The sequence below is a fragment of the Chiloscyllium plagiosum genome, unplaced genomic scaffold (genome assembly GCF_037043375.1).
Source record: "Chiloscyllium plagiosum isolate Xiang-an unplaced genomic scaffold, Cpla_swu_hap1 HiC_scaffold_12, whole genome shotgun sequence".
Lineage (NCBI taxonomy): Eukaryota > Metazoa > Chordata > Chondrichthyes > Orectolobiformes > Hemiscylliidae > Chiloscyllium > Chiloscyllium plagiosum.
This window is the reverse complement of record NW_028270150.1, coordinates 52,750,145-52,773,074: the sequence shown is the minus strand read 5'-3', so window position 1 is coordinate 52,773,074 and position 22,930 is coordinate 52,750,145. Positions and strand designations below refer to the sequence as shown.

At 39.6% G+C, this 22,930-nt stretch overlaps 1 protein-coding gene across 4 annotated transcripts in view; it reads left to right on the top strand.

The window, feature by feature from the left end:
- kdm6a (lysine (K)-specific demethylase 6A) overlaps positions 1-7,284 on the top strand; it is a 243,113-nt gene extending 235,829 nt beyond the window's left edge. For 2 of the 4 annotated variants that reach the window (XM_043700863.2, XM_043700864.2), the window contains 2 exons: positions 409-579; positions 2,898-7,284. In XM_043700863.2, the coding sequence (XP_043556798.1) occupies positions 409-579; positions 2,898-2,927 (201 nt within the window). In that variant the 3' untranslated portion in view covers positions 2,928-7,284. Of the gene's footprint in view, positions 1-408; positions 580-676; positions 864-2,897 lie in introns of those variants that run through there. The other 2 variants (XR_015758897.1, XM_087992814.1) reach the window with 2 other exon arrangements.
- The last annotated feature ends 15,646 nt before the right edge of the window (positions 7,285-22,930 follow it).

The following is a 22,930-nucleotide window of genomic DNA, read 5'->3' as shown; positions in this document are numbered from 1 at the left end:
AGAATCTATCCACCTCTTCCCTAAAAAAAAAATTCAAACATTCTACTTCCACCTTCTGTTCAGGAAGAAAGTTCAAAATATTCAGGAAACCTCAGAGAAACTTAGTCCAAACAGTTCAAGAACTGGGTGGATGTCTAACAGAGACAAAAACACAATATGTTTAACCTGTTAAAGTACTAAATTCCCAAATTGTCTATATTTTGTTGAACACAAGTGACATTGAGAGATTTATAGTGCTTAAGTATGAAGCATTGTAGAAAAGCTTGGTGGGGTGAGTGGGTTGTATTAAGTTAACTTCTGGAAGTGATTAAAATCTGGAAATCATGAAAGAAATTAGGTCAATATTGTTTCTTTGTTGCAGGAGAATTTAGATTGTAATAAAATGTCATATTTATTTCTATATAACAGGTGGAAGTTTTTGATCTGCTTTTTGTCACAAATGAGAGTAACTCAAGGAAAACCTATGTGGTGCATTGCCAGGACTGTGCTCGTAAGGCCAATGGAAATCTTGACAATTTTGTAGTGCTGGAACAGTACAAAATGGAGGACATGATGCAAATCTATGACCAGTTCACATTAGTAAGTTCAATCATTATAGTGGGGATATATTTGGAAAATTTTATTTCTGTTTTGCACAGCTAAAGTACAAGGTTAACTAGTAATTCTGAATTCATAGGCTGAATAAATGGTTCTGACTGAACTATGTAAATCAGAGAGCAACCAGATTCAAACTGCAAACTAAGTTAATTGGTCTCATTGAAAATGGATAGACAAGAAAAAATCAACTGGTATTCTTGCTTCTGATCTCTGTACAATAATCTTTGACATCACTGTTAAGGCGGAGAAAAAAATGCTTGATCAAGGTAATTGAGCTCTTTGGAATTGTACCCAGTGTGAGAGTCAACATTGAAGTAACAGGAAGACTTTTAGAATTCTCTGCTAGAGGAAAAACCTTAGGAACTTTAATGCTAATTAAAATAAATATCCATACTTTTGTTCGAATACTCTGGACAAAAGAACTGAGAACATTATTGCTATGTTTGTAGGTTGTATTGAGAAAGCAGGGAGGCTGCAGAAGGAGTTGGACAGGCTAGGAGAGTGGGCAGAGAAGTGGCAGATGAAATGCAGTGTGGGAAAGTGTGAGGTCATGCACTTTGGTAGGAAGAATAGAGGCATGGACTATTTTCTAAACGAGAAAGGCTTTGGAAATATGAAGCACAATGAGACTTGAGTGTCCTAGTTTATGATTCTCTTAAGGTTAACATGCAGGTTCACTTGGCAGTTTGGAAGGCAAATGCAATGTTGGCATACGTTTCAGAGGGCTAGAATATAAGAGCAGGGATTTACTGCTGAGGCTTTATAATGACCTATTCAGACCGCATTTTTGAGTCATTTATCTAAGGAAGGACATACTGGCCTTGGAGGGCGTCCAGAGGAGGTTTACAGTGATGATCTTGAGGTGGTGGGCTTGTCATGTGAGGGGAGGGTTGAGGACTATAGGGCAGTACTTGGAATTCAGAAGTATGGGGAAAGGATCTCATTGAAACCTACAAAATATTAGTGTTCTGGCATTTAGAATACTGTGTACATAGTGGTCGCCCTTGTGTGGGAAAGTTGTTAAATTTGAGAGGGTGTGGAAAAAGTTTACAAGGATGTTGCTGGGACTGAAAGATTTGAGTTATAAAGAGAAGCTGAATATGCTGAGTCCTTTTCCCCAGAAGAGTTGGGGGTGAGGGGTGACTTGAGAAGAGGTTTATAAAATCATGAGGGGCATGGATAGGGTAAATAGTTAAGATCTTTTCTTTAAGGTGGGGGAGTCCAATTCTAGAGGACTTAGGTTTAAGGTGAGGGAAGAAAGATTTTAAAGACCTTAGGGCTAACTTTTTCACGCAGAAGGTGGTGCGTGTAATGAATGAGCTGCCCGAGGAAGTGGTGGAGAGGGGTGCAATTAAAACATTTAAACTATATCTGATTGGTATATGATTAGGAAGGGTTTAGAAGGCTATGGACCAAATGCTGGCAAATGAGACTAGGTCAGATTTGGATGTCTGGTCAGCATAGACAAATTGGAGAGAAGGGTCTGTTTGCAAGGTGTATGACTCTAAGTGGACATGGAGAAGATGGTTCCAAATAAGAGGGACTGGGATCCATGGTCACAGCCTCAGAGTGAAGGGATGATCCTTAGAACTAAGATAAGGAGGAATTTCTTCAGCCAGAGAGTGATGAGTCTGTGGAGCTCATTGCTGCAGAGTGCTGTGGATACATAGGTTCTTGGTTAGTAAGGGGATCAAGGATTATGGGCGAAAAGGCAGAAGAATGGAGTTGAGAAACATATTAGCCATTATTGACGGGCCGTATAGCCTCATTATGTTCCTCTATCTTATGGTCATTTTTGTAATTGCAGACCAGAAAGTGAAGTGTGTTTTAAATGCACAAAAATGGGGATAATATTCATTCATTATATTTAGTTTCTTGCCAAATATTACCAGTTTTATAATCATAAGGTGGCAGTAATTCTGTGCTTGAAGTATGTTTCTATTGTTACGTTGCTCAAGTCACATTCTGTGTACACAAGTTTGGACTGTATTGTTATAAAAGTAGAACCATGCCTAATCTTATGATTGCCATTTGTTCTTGTGTCCTTTCTGTGAGGATTATGTCCTGCCAATCCTGCCACCTTGTGTGCTGTCGTTGATTTTAAAACCACCAATTCATTCTTTGCTTGAAGACAGTTAACTTCTCAGACTTGCAAATGTTATGTCTGTATTAACTCAAACTGTAGATGATTCTTTAATAATACTTTTTAGATATTAACTGTATTAGATCTGAAAAAAAACATGATTGCCTTATGGATTGCCATGAAATAGGTTGTTCTCATTTCAAGTCTTCTGTTTCAGGCCCCTCCACTGCCTTCATCTTCATCTTGACACTTATTGTTTTATGGACAACTAGTGAAACATCTTTGGTGTTCAGGATGTGACATCAACTTCCACTGTGTTACACCACTGATATTTGGCTATCCCATGTGGCTGCTGACTGAAAACTGTGTGTCTATGCAACCTTCCAAGTGCGGAGTGTCAACAATACTGGATAGGAGTGGAGTTGCTTCTTTTCCAGGATAAATGGATTAATGTAAAGCTGTTTTAGCTGTACCTATAAATAACTTTTCATATTTTGTATATATCAGAGAAAAACTGGCAACATCACACAGACTACTGACTTGAAGACATTCTTTTTTTTTGTATTACTCTGTCTTGGGCTGATGAATTGGTTTCATCATCTTTTTTCATTCAGATTTTTCCCTTTAAAAGTACTAGCTTAGCTGGTCATTTTTGTATGGTAGTTAGGAATTTTATGTCTCTCTTGAGGGCAACATCTATTAAGAAAATTTTGTAATGTGAAAAGTTAGGTGAGAGAGAATTTTTTTTACCGCTTTTATGTTCCTCTGTTTTGTTATTTTGAAACCACGATGTTTAAATTTGTTCTGGTTTCCTAGTTAAACTAAACAGCCAAGTCACAGATAAATGGGTTGCACATAGACTAAGGAATAAACTTCAGATTTGTGATTTTTTTTTTGTTTTGTTTCTAATCTTGATGTAAATTTACACTATTTATAAATGCATATTTATTCCTTGAAAATATTTGTGGATGGAATGCTGTTATTTTTCCCAGAATACCTGCCATTAAAATTTTACGGAGTTCTGTCATTTCAAACACTACTCCTAATACGTTTTCTATGTATGAAATAAAAAAACTGTTGAGCATTGTAATCTTTGAAACATTTAACAATTTATATTCAGGGAAGATTTTTCAGAGTAAATTGTGTATATTAGTTTATGTATCTCAAATCAATATTGCATGACAAAACTCAGGGAGAGCTTTCTTCTATTATAAATATTATGCATTAGCATCTGAATAATATAGTGTGCTTCTCCCTGTATTGCCCACTGCCAGTTCAAACTGTGTGCTTCATTATGGGAGCCATTGTGTTCCAGGTTATAAAATTCCTGTGGTTACAAAGTTATTTCAGAATTTTAAAACAAAACGTAAGGTTTTATTTAATTACAGACCTAGTAATGTAAAGTTTATTTATCTTTAGAGTTGTCCCGGCGCCATGACCATCACGGATCACTGTTACACAGGAGCCTGTTGCCCTGTGCACTAAAGGCTCAAAGTTAACTACAAGTTTATGTTTCTATAATTGAGCTGTATTGGAGGCTGATTTGTGACTTTTGCCCAGTTATAGTGGGAAGTGTTCAAAAATACAGATGTTGCAATTGAGAATTTTTTTTAAAGCTGTGATCACTTTGTCAAAATTTTTATTCACCTGATCAAGTAAGATCTTCTGCATAACAATTGTTTTAATCTTTAAAAGGCACAAATATGCACTAATGTTTTTGTGATTTAACCCTACTAAGAAACTTCGATTTTTGGGAGAAATAAATTGCAAGGCTATTGAATATATAAACACAGATCCCGACTGACACTTGAATGGAATAAAGCCTCCGTATTACCACCACCTTGTTCAGAATTCAACTAACTTCTGGTGTTCCTGCGATTGGTTGAGACTGGAGTGCAATGTTTCTAAATAGCGTCATGCACAAGAAAAGGGAACAAGAGAAACAAATAGTTTGGGATAGGTTCAGAAAAAAAATCTATGGTAACAGAAAAAGGAAAGTAGAAAACACAGACAAAAAGAGAAAAATGCAGTGATTCCTCAGTCAGATGAGTTCAGTTCAGGCTTCTAGATTTAAATCCAGGATGGAATTAAAGTTGCTGTTTCTTACACCGTTGCTACAGGATGGATTGATTTCCAACTTTTGGTACCCCATGCAATTGAGCACAGACGTAAATCTGGCTTCTCTGATAGCCCAAACTCAGCGCCTTTTCTACTTTTAAGGTTTTTCTTTTGATGCACTTTTCAAGCCATCTCTCCTTTATTGCCTTTGTTAGCTTGTTAGTAAATACCATACTGAGAACATTTCTATCCTGAATAGGGACTAGGTTGGATTTTATCAAGCCCATAAATTAAAGGGTATTATCTTTGTAAAGGTTATACGCTTACTCTCATTCAGGCCATTGACCTGGACGTTATTCAAATACTCATTCTTAAACAGCTGAAAAAATACTTAAGATGGGTCCCCGCACAATCAAGGTATCAACCATTCGGAAATGATCTTCAAAAAGTTGACAAGGCTAAATTACCCAGAGGAAAAAAACTAGCCAAGTTATTTTATCCAAGCTATTTATGACCTTTATTTAAATATTTTATTGTTCCAAGTGTTTTGATGTTTTGTCTATTTTTAAGGCAATCTAAATGTATACTATTGATTGTGAATTGAGCAAATCTTTGTGAGAGAAAGTTGATAAAACTAATAAGGTTTTTGAATTACCTGTACCTTTAACTTTGCATACTAATAATGTTAGTTATCACTGTCTTGGTTCTGTTTATGTAAAGCAAGAATGTTAAGTTCAGGAGCTAGTGTAACAGTACAGGAGATGGTGTCCATTTGAAAAAAAAACCCTTTTTTTATAATGACAGGTTGAAAGTGCCTTGAGATTTTTGAAAATATTGATTGCGTTTTTCTGCCAGACTAACTTCTTGAGCAAGGAAACCTGATGTAATGTCCCCTGAATAAACATGTATACCTTTAGCTACTTTGAGTACAGTGAAATATACACAAAGCAAATGCTTGTCAGATACTTTTGGCTGGGCAACACCCAAAATTCCCCGGTTAATTTTACTTTTTTTTAATTTGCTGTTATAACAGTTGTATCTTTTTTTGAGTCATTAGGTTATAGATTTTATGGCTGAAAATCCAATTCTGACGCTTCAAATTTCGAACTTTGCAGATGGCACCAAACTTGGAAATGTTATGAACTGTAAGGTGAATAGGTATAGACTGAGATTTTCAGCTGGTGGGACAACATTGTGTGTAGAGAAGTGTGAAGTAAACAAATTAGGAACAATACATTTTTTTCAAAAAGTGATAAGGGTACAGGAGCAATAAAACAATGTGGGTTTATGGGACTACTTTTTTTAAAGAAGTGGCTAGGTTGAGAGTTGACTAAATAGAGGATAAAATCATGAAGGTTTTGAGCAGAATGGATAATCAGAAATTTCCCATTGGCAGCAAGATGATGTTGTGGCAACGTGAAAACTTTCTTTCAAAGCAACATCGAGTTAGGATCTGGAATGCACTGCTTGAGAATAAAGTGCTGAGAGATTCAATTGTGGCTTCAAAGGGAATTGGATTCTGCTTTTTGTTTTTTTTTAAAAAGCTGTTAGGTATTCTACTTTCACCACTGTTTCAGATAACCACTTTCTGACAATTTTTTTTGAAAAAGAAACAGATCTTTCTCATTTGATTTTAAGTTTATGCGCTCTGGTTAAACACCTGACCAACCAGTATTTAAAGAAATATTTTTTCCAATTTATCTTATCAAAATTATGAAGTTTTTATACATTTCCATCACACCTGCTGTCAATGAATCTTTTGTTTTTACACAATGTTCAAGGTGAATTTGAATGCATTTGAGCATGATATTTAATATCAAGCTAACTGAGAAGCATTAATCATTAATGATTTAATACCAATTAGAATTTCCAAAGTGGATAAATGAATTATTTCAATCTGTCACTTGATTATTTTTATTGTCCAGCGTCTATTTACTGATACATTTATCTGGGTCCCTTGAACTTGGGACCGTAAGTCCTCTGCTGCAACATGTACACAGCAGTAATAACATTTGAAATACAAGCTAACATTACCAATATCACAGCCTTCTACCAATATCTGTATGTATTTTTTCTTAATTTGAGTTGTGGACACATTGGAACATAAGATGCAATCTTCATTTAATTAGATATATATTTACACTTGACATGAGTATGAAACCTGAGAATAAGTTGATTAATTGAAGTAATTGAATCCATTTTAGGTAAAGGGTGATGGAACTGATTTTGCTTTTCTTCAATTGTGATTTGAAAAATGTTTGGTTTGCTTATCTCAGCTTCTGAAGCAGTGACATCTGAATAGCATAAGGCTGCAATTATCAATTTCTGCCTGCATTGACATGATGAAAACTGAACCTTTTTAATGTCCAGACAAGAAGGCAACCTTTGAACTGTCATTAATTAATGTGTTTTGTCACTTTATACATTTGCACATAGTTTTCCAAAAGCTCCCCAGTTCTTTACTTGGGTCTGTATAAATTTTGTTTTGATGCTCACTGAAATGTTTTGGGATGTTTGGTTACATTAAAGGTGCTAAGTAATTGCAAGTTATTATTGAATTTAAACTATTTTGATGCAGATAAAAGAAGTGGTTTGTTTTTGATTTATCCACCTTTTAAAACATGTTTTCCATTCTCAGTTGACTTCTGGAATGAGTTCAAATTAGCTGCTTGCCTGACTGAAATGCTGATCACTGCATTCTGAAATCCTAACTTCAATATACTAATTTTGCTTTCAGCAGTTTTGAGCTATGCCCCTTGCACCAATGTGGATGACAGGTATGATATTGGAGCAATATTTGGATTTGACGTTCCCTCACTTCATAACATTGTGAGTCTACTTGTAGCAAATGGATTGCAGTATTTCAAGACAACAATTCATCACCAACCTCCTTCAGGTCAGTTAGGGATGGGGAAGAAATGATGCCCATGAATGAAAAATAAAAACAAAATTCCATTTTATGTTTTTAAGATTCAGATATTTCCTAATTTCCACCCGTGCCCCCATATTGCCTTTGTGTTGTGATGACAAAACCAAAACCATGATTAAATTTGAGCATGGTTTTATAACTTCCAGTACAGTAACCAATTTAACTTTGTAGAAGAGCAGCATTAACAGTGTGACTGATTAAATGTATGAATTTGTTTAAGGGACATGGATGTCACTGGATGCTGGTGAGCTACCTTCTTGAACCATGGCAACCAGTGTTAGGGAAGGAATTCTGAGAGTTTAACTCATTGAGGAAATGGTTTTGTTTCTAAGTCAGTATATTATGTGGCTTGGGTGTAACCATTTATAAGTGGTGGTTTTCCTTCTACCCCGCCCTTCTAAGTGTAAGAAATTGCAGGCTTTGGAAGGCGCTGTCAAAGCAACCTTGGCCATTTATTGCAAATTGTAGATGGTACAGCCTGCTGCCACCGTATATTGGTGGTGAAGGATTGAGTGTTGACGGTGGTGTGAATGGATACCAATCAAGTGGGCTGCTTTGCATTGTCGTTAGCAATCTGTTTGGCAATCCCGTTGGGTCAGGGATATTTTATCACTCTGACTTGTACCTTTTGTAGATGATGAATGAACATTGGGAGACAGGAAGCAAGGTATTCACTGCAGAATTCCCAGCCTCTGACCTAGGTTTTATAGCCACAATATTTATATGGCTAGTTCAGTTCAATTTGTGCTCAGTGGTAAACCCCTAGTATATTGATCGTGGAGAATTCAGCACTGGTAATGCCATTGATCACTAAGAGCCCATTGTTAGATTCTCCCTTGATGGACGTGGGTCATTGTCTAGTACTTACATGATCTGAGTAGTACTTGCCACTTAGCCGCTTAAGCGGACATTATGGAGCATTTGCTGCAGATTGCTTCACAGTCTGAGGAATTATGAATTGCGCACTCATCAGCGAACATCCCCACTTTTGACTTTATGATGAAGGAAGGTCATTGAGGCAGCTGAAGATGGTTGGGCCTAGGATGCTGCCCTGAGGAACTCTTGCAGAAATGTCCTGGACGCAAAATGATTGATTTCCAATAACCACAGCCATCTTCCATTGTATTAGATAATATGCCAACCACTGAAGATTTTTCCACTGATTTTTACTGACTTCAGTTTTGCCGAGCTTTCCAGTGTCAGTCTCCATTAAATTTTGCTTTGATGTCAAGAGCTGTCACTCACTCCTTCAGCCTGGAGTTCACCCCTTTTGTTCAGGTTTGGACCAAGGCTTAATGTGATCAGGAAATGAGTGCCTCTGGCAGAACCCAAACTCAATGTGAGTGAGCAGGTTACTCCTTTGCTAGGTTGCCTTAATAGTATTGTCAACAATTCCTTCTATTACTTTATAGATGGTTGAGAATGCATAACGGGGTGGTAATTTGGCTGGTTTGGAATTTTGTGGACTCACCTGGTCAATTTTCTATTTTGTCAGGTACCATAGTTGCCAGTGTTATCAATATACAAGAACAACTTGGCAAGTAGTATAGTACAAATCTTCAGTACAGTTACTGGAATGTTATCAGGGCACATTGCTTTTGGCAAAATCCAGTGCCTTCATGATAATATCGGATTGAATTAAATTGGTTGAAGGCTGCATTTGTAATATGGGCAAAAGCCAAGATCCATCAATCTCTTGGTATTTTTGGTGAAAGGTGAATTTCTTTTACTTATTCATTTGGATGTGACCTTCACTGACTAAGCCAGCCCAAATACAGATGGTAGACTTCCTACCCTAAAGGACACTAATAAGGTAATTCCTTTTTAAATACCAGTCAACAGTGGTTACTTAGTGGCCATTAGGGTAGCCTTATATTGAATTTACACTTTTCCATTTCCATGATGGAGACTGAACCATGTACCCTTGGACTGAGTTTATGGATTGCTAGTCTGGTGATTTTACTGCTATGTTACCCACTTCCCCTGTGCAACAGCTTCAGCTTTATCTTTTGCACTAATGTGTTGGGCTCGCTCATTGTGAGCCTTCGCTTCCTCCTGTTGTTTTGATTGTGCATCAACATTCATAACTGGCTGTGGCAAGTTTGCTGATCTAGGTTAGTGTGGAATTGCTTAACCTGGTCTTTACATGCTGTCTCTGCTAATTGGTAACTCTGTTGGGTTGACATCTCATTTTATCAGTAAGCAGGACTGATCTTCCAATTTGATGTTATTGGTAGAGTGGGGAATAAGCAAGGTTGCAATTTGTGTTGACTACATTGTTGCTGCTGATGGTTGACCCTGTCTAATGAATAGAGTTTGGATTGCGAGAACTGTTTAAAGTCTATCCATTTCGGATGGTAAAGTATCCTCAATGAGAAGGATGGAGTTTGTGTCCGTACTGACTGCAGTAGTCTCTCCTGATGCTGTCATGGACAGATGCATCTGTCACAGATGGGTGAGTGTTGGTTCTCTCCTCTGCCTGCTCTGTTTGTAGAGATGCTACCAAACCACTCAATGATGAACATTGAAGTCCTTCAGTTGGAGAAAATCTGTGCCCTTGCCATTTGATGCTTTCTCCAAGTCGTGTTCAAAATGGAGGGGTACTAATTAATCAGCTTGAGGTGAGGGGGCACTGTGACAGGGTTATGACTAATTGGCAGGTTTCCTTGCCCATGTTCAACCTGTGCTATGCAACTTCATGGGGTCTGGGAACAATGTTGTAGACATCTGGCAGGACATAACCAGGGTTGGTGATGGTAGTGGGATATTGTTTGCAAGGAATGGTTCCGTGAGTATAACAATGGTTGTTGCTGGACTAGTGTATGAATCAGATCTCCCAATTTTGACACGAGCTTCCATATGGTAATAAAGATGTGTTTGCAAGGTGGACAGGGTCAGGTTTGCTGTTGTAGTTTCATGGCCCAAAGTAGATGTAAGATGGTTCACCAGACAGTTTTCTTTCTCCGGATTTGGTAATAATTTTATGCAACCGAATACCTTGTTAGGTCATTTTAGAGAACACTTGAAACATGCACATTGTGGTGAATTTAGAGTCATGTGTAGGCCAGACCAGGGGAGGAGGCAATAAATGTATTTTCAAAAAGGACATAAGTAACTCACTTGGGTATTTACAGTGATTGTCTATGGTTTCATGGTCACCATAAGCTATTCTATATTTTAAAAAATTCATAATTTAAAGGAAATTCAGATGAAACTCAGCCCTCTTGTGAAAGAGAAAAAAACGTATTTGTGTTTTAAATGGGTGACACCTTATTTTTAAATTGATTCCTCGTACTCAACTCTCCCACAAGAGGAAACATGCTTTCAACATCCACCTATTAAGGTCGCCTCAGGCTCTGTACATGTCTCAATTAAGTCACCTTTGATTCATCTAAACTCCAGATTATACAAACCAGCCTTTCTTCAAAAGTTAATTACTCATTTCAGATTATTAGTCAAGTAAACCCCTGAACTGTTTCCAATAAATTAGCATCTTGCTTTAAGTACAGTGACCAGTATTGTACACAGTACTCCAGATGTTTCACCAATGCTCGTACAACTAAAGCATAACCTCTCTATTCTGGAATTGAATTTCCCTTGCAATAAACCATAACATTGTAAGCTTTTCCTGATTATTTGCTGTACCTGCATTCTAAGTTTGTGATTCATGCGCTAGGGCATCCAGATCTCCTGAGCTTTACAACATCTCACCATTCAGATAATAACACTTATTCTTTCTGCCAAAATGGACAGTTTCACATGTTTCTACATTTCTGCATGTGCCATTTTTTTTGACTACTCGCTTAACCTAACTGTATTTACTTTTTAAAAAAGATATATCCTTCTCAACTCACTTTCCTGCCATTAGTAAGTTTAACTACTGTAACTTTGATCCATTCATCTGATTCATTGATGTAAGTTGAAGCTGTAGCACCAACCCCTATAGCACACCACTTGTGTCAGCCTGCAAACGATCTTATTTCTACTATTTTCTGTTAGCCAGCCAATCTTCTGTCCATGTCAGTATGTAAAGTTATACCGCCATAAGCATTTATTTTCCACAATAATCTTTGTAGCATCTTACATGCCTTCTGTCCTTCTAAATGCAAAACATCAATTGGTTCCACTTTGTCTACAGCACAAGTTGCTACTTGAAAGTAAGAAGTAAGACCAACACACCTTCACCCTGAAATCACATTCCCATATCTACCTTCATGCATTTGAATGTCAAACAGACTTTTGGGAGAATGGTTAACACGAGACTTTTCTACACGAAATTTTAACTTACCTGTCTTTTAAAAATTGAAATGCTAAATGTTGATGTTGTGCAGAACTATATTTTCAAAGTGAGAAAGTAAAAACAAAGACATTTTGATGCTTTGCCTCTGGATATAGATGGTCATTATTCATACAAACACAGCAAACAGGAGTAGGCCGTTCATCCCTTTGAACCTGTTCTGCCATTCAATATGATCAAGGCTGATCATCCAACTCTGTCCCCTGTTCCCACTTTGTCACCATACCTTTTTATCCCTTTAGCCCTCATGAGAATATAGAAGGCATTATTAGTAAGTTTGTGGCTGACACCGAAGTGGACAATGAAGAATGTTATCTAAGATTACAACAAGATCTTGATCAGTAGTGGCAATGGGCTGAGGAGTAGCAGATGGAGTTTAATTTGGATAAATGCAAGATATTGCATTTTGGTAAAACAAACAAAGGTAGGACTTATACAATTAATGGTAGGATCCTGGGTAGTGATTCAGGTATACAATTCTTGGAAATTTGTGTCACAAGTCGACAGGATAAGATATTTAGAATGCTTGCCTTCAGTGCTCAGACCTTGGGGAATAGGAGTTGGGAAATCATGCTATGGATATATAGGAGATTGGTGAGTCCTCTTCTGGAGTACTCTGTGCAGTTCTGCTCATCCTGTTTTCAGAATGATACTGTAAAATTAGAGAGGGTTCAGAAAGGTTTCCCACGATGTTGCTGGAAGTGGAGGTTTTGAGTTATAAAAATAGGCTGGGACTTTTTTCATTGGAGCATAGGAGGTTGAGGATTGACCTCAGAACTTTAAATAATCATGAGGGGCACAGATAAGGTGAATAACAAAGATATTTTCCCTAAGGTGGGAATGTTCAAAACTAAAGGGCATATTTTTTAAGGTCAGAGAAAAATTTAAAGACGACGTGAGGGCAACCTTTTTACACAGGATGGTTTGTATGTGAAATGAATTGCCAGAGGAAGTGGTGAATGCAGGTACAATTATAACATAACTATCCAAATGTCTTTCAAACATGAATAAGAAAGGTTTGGAGGTATATGGGTCACACAGACAGGTGGGATGAGTTGAGTTTGGGAACATGGTTGGTGTGGACTAATTGGACAGAAGGGTCTATTTCCAGGCTGTATGACTCTGACTGTAATTATATATCTAATTTCTCTTTGAAGACATTTTGAGTCAATTGCTTTGTGTGCAGAGAATTCCACAGGCTCACCACCCACTCTAGGTGAATAAATGTGTCCTTCTCTCAGTCGTAAGTGGCCTAGCCCATATCCTTAAACTGTGACCCCTGGTTCTGGACTCCCTGGTTATCCAGAACGTTCTTCTTGCATTTACCTTATCTAGTCCTGTTATAATTTTACAGATTTCTATGAAATCCCCTTCATTCTTCTGGACTTCAGTGAAAATGGTCCTAACTTATACACTCTGAATATTCTCAGTCCTACTATCCCAGGAATCAGTCTGGTAAGCCTTTGTTGCACTCCCTCCATATTTGGAACATTCTTCTGCACTGGTCTCTGCACAATTGCAGCAAGACATCCCTGTTTGTGTACACACATCCTCCCTGCTATGAAGGCTAACATATAATTTGCTGCTTTCATTGCCTACTGCACCTGCATGCTTGCTTTCAGCAACTGGTGTATAAGGGCACATCAGATTTTGTTGCACCTGCCTCTTTCCCAATCTATTACCATTCACATAATCTGCTTCCTCTCTTTACAAGCTAAGTGGATAACTGCTCATTTATTCACATTATACTTTATTTACCATACATTTACCCACTTAATTTGTCCAAATCATACAGAATCATCTTTGCTGACCTCTGCTCACTCTCACTCAGCTTTGTTGTCTGAAAATTTGGAAATGATGTATCTAGTTCCCTCATCTACATGATAAATATATATTCCAAATAACTAGAGTCCAAACTCTGATTCCTGCAATACCCCACTATTAAATGCCTGCTGCTCAAAAAAGACGCATGTTTATTCCTGTTTGATTTCTGCCTGCTAACTAGCTTTCTATCCACATCAGTACATTACCTCAGTCCCATGTTTTAATTTCACATGCTAATCTCATATGTGGGACTTTATCGAAAGTTTTGTGACAGTCAAAGTAAGCCACATCCACAGGCTCTCTTTATGAACTCTTATTATATTCTTGAAAAATTCCAGTAGATTTATCAAGCATAGTTTCCTTTTTGTAAGTCCATGTTTACTGTCTGAACCTGTCATTCCCCAACTCCACCCCACCCCACCAAGTGTTTTGCTATTAAATCTTGTATAATGGACATTAATGCCACATTAGGCAAAGGCAAACACTTATAAGAGCACATAGATGGATGGCAGTTGTTGTTAATTGCATTAATGGGGTATTTTCTGCTCTTTTGCTGACAGTTTAATTGGTCTCTAATACCCTAATTCTTATTTTTTAAATAGAGGGTTGGCTACTATCCAATCCAAAAAACCTGTTCGAATCTATAAAATCTTGAAAAATGACCATTAATCTACTCGTTGAGAATCACTTCTTTAAGTACGCTGGGATGTAGCATATTGGGCCTTAGGGATTTATCAGCTTTTAATCCCATCAATTTCCCCAAACTATTTACCATATTAAAACTTATTTCCTTTAACTTCACCCCATACTTGCCAACATTTCTGGGATGTTATTTGAGTTGACTTTTGTGAAAACACACCAAAATATGCATTTAATTGCTGTGCCACCTCTTTGTTTCCTTGTATAATTTCTTCTGTTTCTGACTATTAGGGTCGATAAAGTAGAAAAAGCACAGCAGGTCAAGCAGCATCAGAGGAGCAGGAGAGTTAATGTTTTAGGCTGGAACCTTTAAGGTCCTGCACTGGTTTTCACTATTTTTTGTTTGTTTGTGTACTAGGGAAATCTTTTCTATCAGTGTCTTTATTCTCCATAAGCTTATTCTATTCGTCTGTTCTTGCTCCCTGAATCATCCATTTTGACCTCCTTTGCTGAAGTCTAAATTGCTTCCAGTATTCACGTCTGCAGCTTTGCTTAGCCATTTTGTGTGCCTCTTCCTTGAATCTAATGCTATCTCTAATTTGCTTTGTTAGCTATGGTTGGTCAACTTTTGCCATTTTGTTTTTGGTAGTCAGAAATGAACAAATTCCAGTTCATCTATGTGTTCTTTAAATGTTTGTAATTGCCTACCCACCACCATCTCTTCAAGTAACATTCCCAAATTTATCTTAGCCAACTCATGCCATCATAGTTTTCTTTTATTTAGATTTGGGACCCTAGTCTCGGAATCAATATTGACACTGTCCACTAATAAAGAATTCTATAATACTAATCACTTCTCAAAGACTTCTCAACTAGATTGCTGATTATTCCTTTCTTATTACGTAATACCCAGTCTAGGATAGCCTGTTCTATAGCTTTTCCAATATATTGATCCAGAAAGCTATCCCATGCATGCTGCAGAAATTCTTCCTTTACAAATTTATTACTGATTTGCTTTGCCCAATTTAAATGCAGGTTAAAATCACCCAAAATTACATCTGTACTTCATTGCTTGTATCTCAAATTTCCTGTTTAATACCTTCAAATATCACTTCGGTGTCTGTACACTCTTTGTGTCCCACCCCCATTATTGTTTCCTGCACCTGAGTGTTCTAAGCTTTGCAGATTCCAGATTCTACTTCACCAAAGCTAATATTCTCCTTCACTATTGTGTTAGTTTCCTCTGTAACCAACAGTACCAACGCCTTTTGTATTTTGTCTGTCCTTCCTAAAAACTGACTACCCCTGAATATTTAGTTCCCATCCCTGGTCACCTTGCTGTCATGTCTACATAATCCAAACTTTGATTTGTTTATATCTATTTGCATGGTTAATACATTCACTTTATTGTGAATGCTCTGTGCATTAAGGCACAAGATCTTTAGATTTGTCTGTTTAGCATTCTCAGTTCCATTCATGTTACTTTGCATTTTGGCCCCATTTGATTCTTGCACTTGAATTCTGTATCATTTTTCTTGTTTTCCATTCTTTAGTTCCACAGTTCTATTCTTTATTCCCACTTTTACTTACTTTCCAGACTTGGAGAATTCAGATAACAGATTGGTTTGAAGTAAGACAGGGCATAAAGTTTTGGCTTTAGCTGACTTGCTATACCCTTAGTATTTGGAAATCATATAAGAGAGCCAGCAATACAAACATCTTAGTTCTTGTGATCCCACGCCTGTTCTGGCGAGTTTTCCAAAAAAACCATAGCAGCCGCTGAAATGAAATGAGCTGAAAATGAATGGACATGGTAGGTTGGCTAACCTGTAGTTGAACAGCCACCAGGACTTTGGGGGGGTGGAGTAAATCCAAGGATGCTGCACATTCTCAAATAAGAGGCTGGTTCCAGAGGACTGCAAGTTGTTTGGTAATACTTTAAGTATAGTTGGAAAAACGAGATTTTATTGCAGCGTTTTGCGCTCAACAGGGCATTAGGATATCTGGTCAGCATGGACGAGTTGGACTGAAGGGTCTGTTTCCAAGCTGTATATCTTTTTTTATTCTATGAGGGTAACTCACAAGTACCAAAGTAAAAGGAGGACAGCACTTATACATAGTTCAGATTATTTGGCAAGTGGAGCTTGTGGAAATGTTTCAATGGAGAATACACTAGTTGTTGTTGATAGCTGCTTCTTGCTAAACTTTGTTTAAATTTTAAACCAGGCAAGTTGACTGATTTACCAGGCCAAAGCCTTAACTGACACACCAGAGAATTTTCATGTATTTTGGTGAGTTATAACAGCTGCAGTGTGTATATAAATATTCTGTTGCAAAGAATCAGGCCTTATGCATTAATAAATTTAGATTCTAATACATGCAAGTGCACAGCATCCTAAATTGGTTGTTACTGTATTTCTTCACTCAATCAATTATTTTGAATTGGTATCCGATCACAGCTGTTCACAACTAAACAAGTAGGCCATACTTGCAAAGCTGTTCAGTGTCCAATATTAGGGAAGCATCAAAGCACAAAAATATGGGGAGTTTGGAAAGTGAGGGGTAGGGGTTGTTGAGAAGAGGGACATGTATAGGAAAGTGCAGGGGAAAAATGGTCTTCAATAAATCTGTCACTCGGAGACATAAAGGTCTAATGAGCTTTATCTGCATAGAAAACGTAAAAATTTACAAAATTAGTAAATATGAAAATCAATTTTAAATTATGTTGACTAATAACAAAATCACATCCTTGCTTTTTTTTTGCTGTTGGGGCCTTTAGTGACATTGGGGATGATGATATTCCGAGATTTTGTGAAGCTCTCATGGGATGTGGGCATTGCTGACAAGACTGGTTATTGTCTATCACGAATTGTCCTTGAAGGTGACAGTGAACTAAAATATAGTCACATTGGCAAATAGTGTGTAGTACACTGCATTACCTACATATGTGTAGGTAACAAGGTCGTGTTCTGTTGCTATTAAAGACTTCATCTTCTATTACATGAACTGCTTAAGGTCACTGGTGATTTGATACAATTGCATTTGACTACAGTCTTCACAGCATTAACAAGTAAAGCAAAAACTTTCTACCCATTTTGAAGTGGCCTAGAGTGTTTGCATTCAAAGATCGTACAAAATACACTAATGGCGTTATTCTTTGTTGTCTTTATGTCTTTGGCAAGTAGTTTTCACCTATTTGTATTTAACTACCCTTGTCCATGCTCTTTTGTAAATCTCAGTGCAAGCTTAATGCCAAGGAGGCTGCAGATTCCAGTTACATAAAATCACCTGCGTGAAAATGTGCTGTGAATCGAACTGTGCTATAAAGTTCTACACTACTTCCATCTACTGGAGTTCTGTAATAACTGCACCTCTATCTTTTCAATGAATGAACGTTTCACAACAGCACATAACGTACTGCATCGACCAAAGTCTACAAGGCAAATAAAGTCCGCTTCTTGTAAATATCTTTTGCATCGACCCAATGCTTAACATTTTTTTCGTGTGACGGCGTGTGTGCTGACAAGTTGCTGATGAGACTTTGTATTTGAGTCGAAGTTGCTAATTGTTGGCAAGTGAATTGTGGAAGCGATCCCAGCAAACTTAGGTCAAAATCCGGACATGTCGTTTCTCGTTGACATTTGAGATCGGCTGACAGTGTAGACCTGGAATCAACACTCTTCAGTTGTGTGATAGTTATCATGAAATAATGTGTCGATTCAACTTAACAGAAAAAGATTCCAATTTGTTTGTTCAAGAAATGGTGCAACCATCAAATATGTTTTGGACTATAATATGTTTATTTAAGATCACTGTCTTTTTTTTAAAAAAAATTGTATTGCAAAAAGTGCGCAAACCATATTCATTAGGAAAAACAAATCGAGCAATTATATATGATTCTGCGGAAAATGAGGTGTCGAAAGGACGCAACTGACCCCCCTTGCCCCACTTAGGAGTTATGTAACAACGGCACCTTAAAATAGAAATAGCGGCGGTATAAAAGCTGAGATTTTTTGATTATGAAAGAGGTCGCGCAAAATTTTACAACAGATGAAACGTACAGTCATGCACCTAGAAGCTTTGAAGCAAAATAATTTCGTTCATTCTTTTGAGCCCGTTTCTGTTTGCAGTGTCTTTGCATGGCACATCCTGAAAGGGTCAAGTCAGAAAAGTCGAAACACGCTCTTCCGATGCTGTCTGATCTGCTGTGCTTTTTCCAGCGCCACACTCTTTGACTCATGTTCATCATAGAATCCTTACAGTATGGAAGCAGGCCATTCGGCGCACTCACCTTCCAAAGCATATACCACCCACTACCACCTCCTTGACACTCTGCATTTCCCATAGATCATCTACCAATTCTGCATACCTTTCCACTGTGGGCAGAAACGCACATAGACAAGGGGAGAACATGCGAACTCCAGGCAGTCTCCCAAGCGTGGAATCAAATTCTGATCACTTGCACTGTGAGCCACCCTGGCATTCATCTGATGATTGATTTATTGTCATGTGTACATATTACAGTGAAAAGCTTTGTTTACCAGCATTACAAGCAGATCATAGCAAACAAGAATGCACAGATCAAAAAAAGCTTAGAGGCATATAGGTTACGTTGTCCATGGCGTGTGCTAGGCGAGGTCAGCATTAACAAGATCAGCATTATTTGAGGCGAGAGAGTTAATTCATTAGTTTAATAATGGCCAGGAAGATGCTGTCCCTGAATCTACTTGTGTCTGTGCAGGCTTTTGTATCCTCTCCCTGATGGAAGAGGTTGTAGGAGATCATTACTGGGGTGTGATGGATCTTTGATGTTAGCAGCCTTTCTGTGCAGCGAGTTGTGTAAATGGAGTCCATGGATAGAAGGTTAGCTTCCATGATGGTCTGGGCTGTGCACACCACCTTAAAACCTTCTAGGAGGTCCTAGGCCTCCTTCACCGCCGCTCCCTCACCACCAGACGCCTGGAGGAAGAACGCCTCATCTTCCGCCTCGGAACACTTCAACCCCAGGGTATCAATGTGGACTTCAATAGTTTCCTCATTTCCCCTTCCCCCACCTCACCCTAGTTCCAAACTTCCAGCTCAGCACTGTCCCCATGACTTGTCCTACCTGCCTATCTCCTTTTCCACCTATCCACTCCACCCTCTCCTCCCTGACCTATCACCTTCATCCCCTCCCCCACTCACCCATTGTACTCTATGCTACTTTCTCCCCACCCACACCCTCCTCTAGCTTATCTCTCCATGCTTCAGGCTCACTGCCTTTATTCCTGATGAAGGGCTTTTGCCCGAAACGTCGATTTCGAAGTTCCTTGGATGCTGCCTGAACTGCTGTGCTCTTCCAGCACCACTAATCCCGCACCACCTTCTGTCATTTCTTATGGCCCTGGGCAGAGCAGTTGCCACACCAGGCCATTGTGCACCCGGACAGTATGCTGTCAATGGTACATCTGTAGAAATCACTGAGGGTTCTTATGCTCATGCCAAATTTCCTGAGCTGCCTGAAGAAGAGGCATTGTGCTATCTCTATCCGTATGACCGAACAACTAATTGTTTAAGCAAAATTGAGCATAGCTACATCTGTTCATAGTATCGCACAGTGTTAAATAATGTCAAGTCTATTTTTTCAAAAGATGAACACTTTGTCTTTACGATCAATCTAATTCAATTTTACTTCAGAAAAGGTATAACATTCTTTTGCTTTTTAAAGTTTATTCATTCTGTTCTTGTGACGAAAACGGCTAAAAATGGTTTTCCTGTCACAACTTTGCTCAAAAGATTCAGGAGTTAACCTGTAAAGCTTGTGTTTGGATCTATTTGTAAGCAATTGGTGGATATTGCCAAAGCTTCTGTATTTTATGAATTGAATAGAGCACATTTATCCTATTGACGTTTTCATGCTCAGAAATTGTGAGCATGAGTGGCCAAACAAGTTGCTGCTACCAGAGAACAAAAAGCGTTGCATGGTCAGGAAGAAGAGATCACATCCAGAGTGCGACACAGCCCAAGTGAATATATAGTTCAGACAATTTGGAAGCAGTGTGGGAATTCGATGCAGGGAGGAAGAAGTGCTTTTCTGCTGGTCGTCTCATGGATAAATTGAATCCCCCCTCAAGTTAGGGCCTCAGCATAAAAGAGTGACGTAGCAGGTAAACTGTAAATTCATTGGTTGTTGATAGCTACTAATTTGACTATATTTTACATTATTATCAGATTGAAGGTAAATAGGAGAAATATTTACAGGCTACAGACCTTATTCTTTTTGGATGCTCAATTCTGCAAGGGTCCTGAACCCAGAGTCTCAGAGGTAACTAGGAAAGGCATCATCACCCTCATCGACAAGCAGAAGGGGGAGAGGGAGGAACTCAAAAATTGGAGACCAATCTCACTATTGAATGCGGATTACAAAATTCTGTCAAAGGTAATCGCCAACCGGGTCCGAAGGGACTCGCTGTACAAGGATCTGGGCAACGGGGGAAAAAAATACACCCAATGCCACCCTCACCCTGACGTTATCACCTGTCCTTCGTGGGCGCGACTGTCACACACCTCCTTCTGGAATGTGCCTATGCAGAGGAAGTCTGGAGAGGAATGCAGTGGTGTTTGTCGAGGTTCGTCCCGAGCAGCGCCGTGACGCGGGACTCCGTGCTCTACGGCCTGTTCCCTGGGACGCACACCGAGACGAACACTGTGGGCGGCACGGTGGCACAGTGGTTAGCACTGCTGCCTCACAGCGCCAGAGACCCGGGTTCAATTCCCGCCTCAGGCGACTGACTGTGTGGAGTTTGCACGTTCTCCCCGTGTCTGCGTGGGTTTCCTCTGGGTGCTCCGGTTTCCTCCCACAGTCACAAAGATGTGCAGGGTCAGGTGAATTGGTCAAACTAAATTGCCCGCAGTGTTAGATAAGGGGAAATGTAGGGGTATGGGTGGGTTTCGCTTCGGCGGGTCGGTGTGGACTTGTTGGGCCGAAGGGCCTGTTTCCACACTGTAATGTAATCTAATCTAATCTAATCTAAAAAAAAAACTGTGCCTGGAGGATCATCAACTCGGTGAAGGACGCTTTCTGTGTGGTCCGAAACCTGCTGATCTTCCAGCTGAAGGAGTTGACCCCGACTGAGTGTTGCAGACTGGCACATTCCAAGGTCCAGGACTACGTGTTGAGGGATGCGCTGAAGCTTGGGGCAGCTGCCGCCAAAGCGCGGGGGGGAAAGACCACTGTGTAAAGTCTGCCTGCCTAACGAAGAACTGGGGGCCCATGCAGTCATTTGGGCTCTGCTGACGCCTCAGCTAATTATATGGGCATATGATTGAAAAATGTACTGACCTGTATAAAAATGATAAATTCTGATCTCTGTATGTATATGTTTACATATGTATGGCATGACCAACTGTACAGACCATCAAATTATTTTATGAATGAAGTATATTTTTGAAATTAAAAAAAAATCGCCAACCAGGTCAGGTCTGCTCTAGGGTTGGTGATTCACCCTGACCAAACCTGTGCTGTGCCGGGCAGGAAGATCGCTGAGAGTCTCGCGCTTCTCAGGGATACGATCGCCTACGTGCAGGACAGGGGGTTGGACACCTGCCTGCTCAGCCTCGACCAGGAGAAAGCCTTTGCCAGGATATCACACAGGTATATGAGAGATGTTCTCTCCAAAATGGGCTTTGGGGAGGGAATCTGCACCAACATTGTCAGTGCAGTCTCAATCAACGGGTGGGAATCAGATAGCTTCCCAGTCAGATCTGGAGTCAGGCAGGGCTGCCCTCTCTCTCCTGCCTTGTTTGTGTGCTGCATAGAGCCATTTACCGATTCCATCAGGAAGGATGCGAGCCTGAGAGGGGTGACTATTCCTGGCAGCGGGGGCCTGCAGGTTAAGGCCTCCCTGTACATGGATGACGTCGCCATTTTCTGCTCGGATCTGCTGTCTGTGCACAGACTGATGTGCATATGTGACCAGTTCGGATGGGTCTCGGGGGCAAGAGCGAGACCATGCTCTTTGGGAACTGGGCCGACCAATCCTCGATCCCCTTCACCGTCAGGACCGACCACCTGAAGGTGCTGGGTATTTGGTTCGGAGGGGCTGGGGCGTGCGCCAAGTCTTGGGAGGAGCGTATCAGTAAAGTGAGGCAGAAAGTGGGCAGATGGAAGCTACGGTCACTCTCCATCACGTGGAAAAAACCTGGTCATCAGGTGTGAGGCACTGTCATTGCTATTATACGTGGCACAGGTCTGGCCTATTCCCAGAACCTGTGCCGCTGCAGTCACCCAGGCCATCTTCCAGTTTATGTGGAGGTCAAAGATGGACCGGGTCCGAAGGGAATCGCTGTACAAAGATCTGGGAAACGGGGGAAAATATACACCCAATGCCACCCTCCCCCTGATGGCCACCTTTGTGTGTGGCTGTATCAAGCTGTGCGTGGATCCCCGGTACGCAAACACCAAGTGTCACTATGTACTGAGATTCTACCTGTCCCCGGTGTTGCGAAGGATGGGCCTGGCATT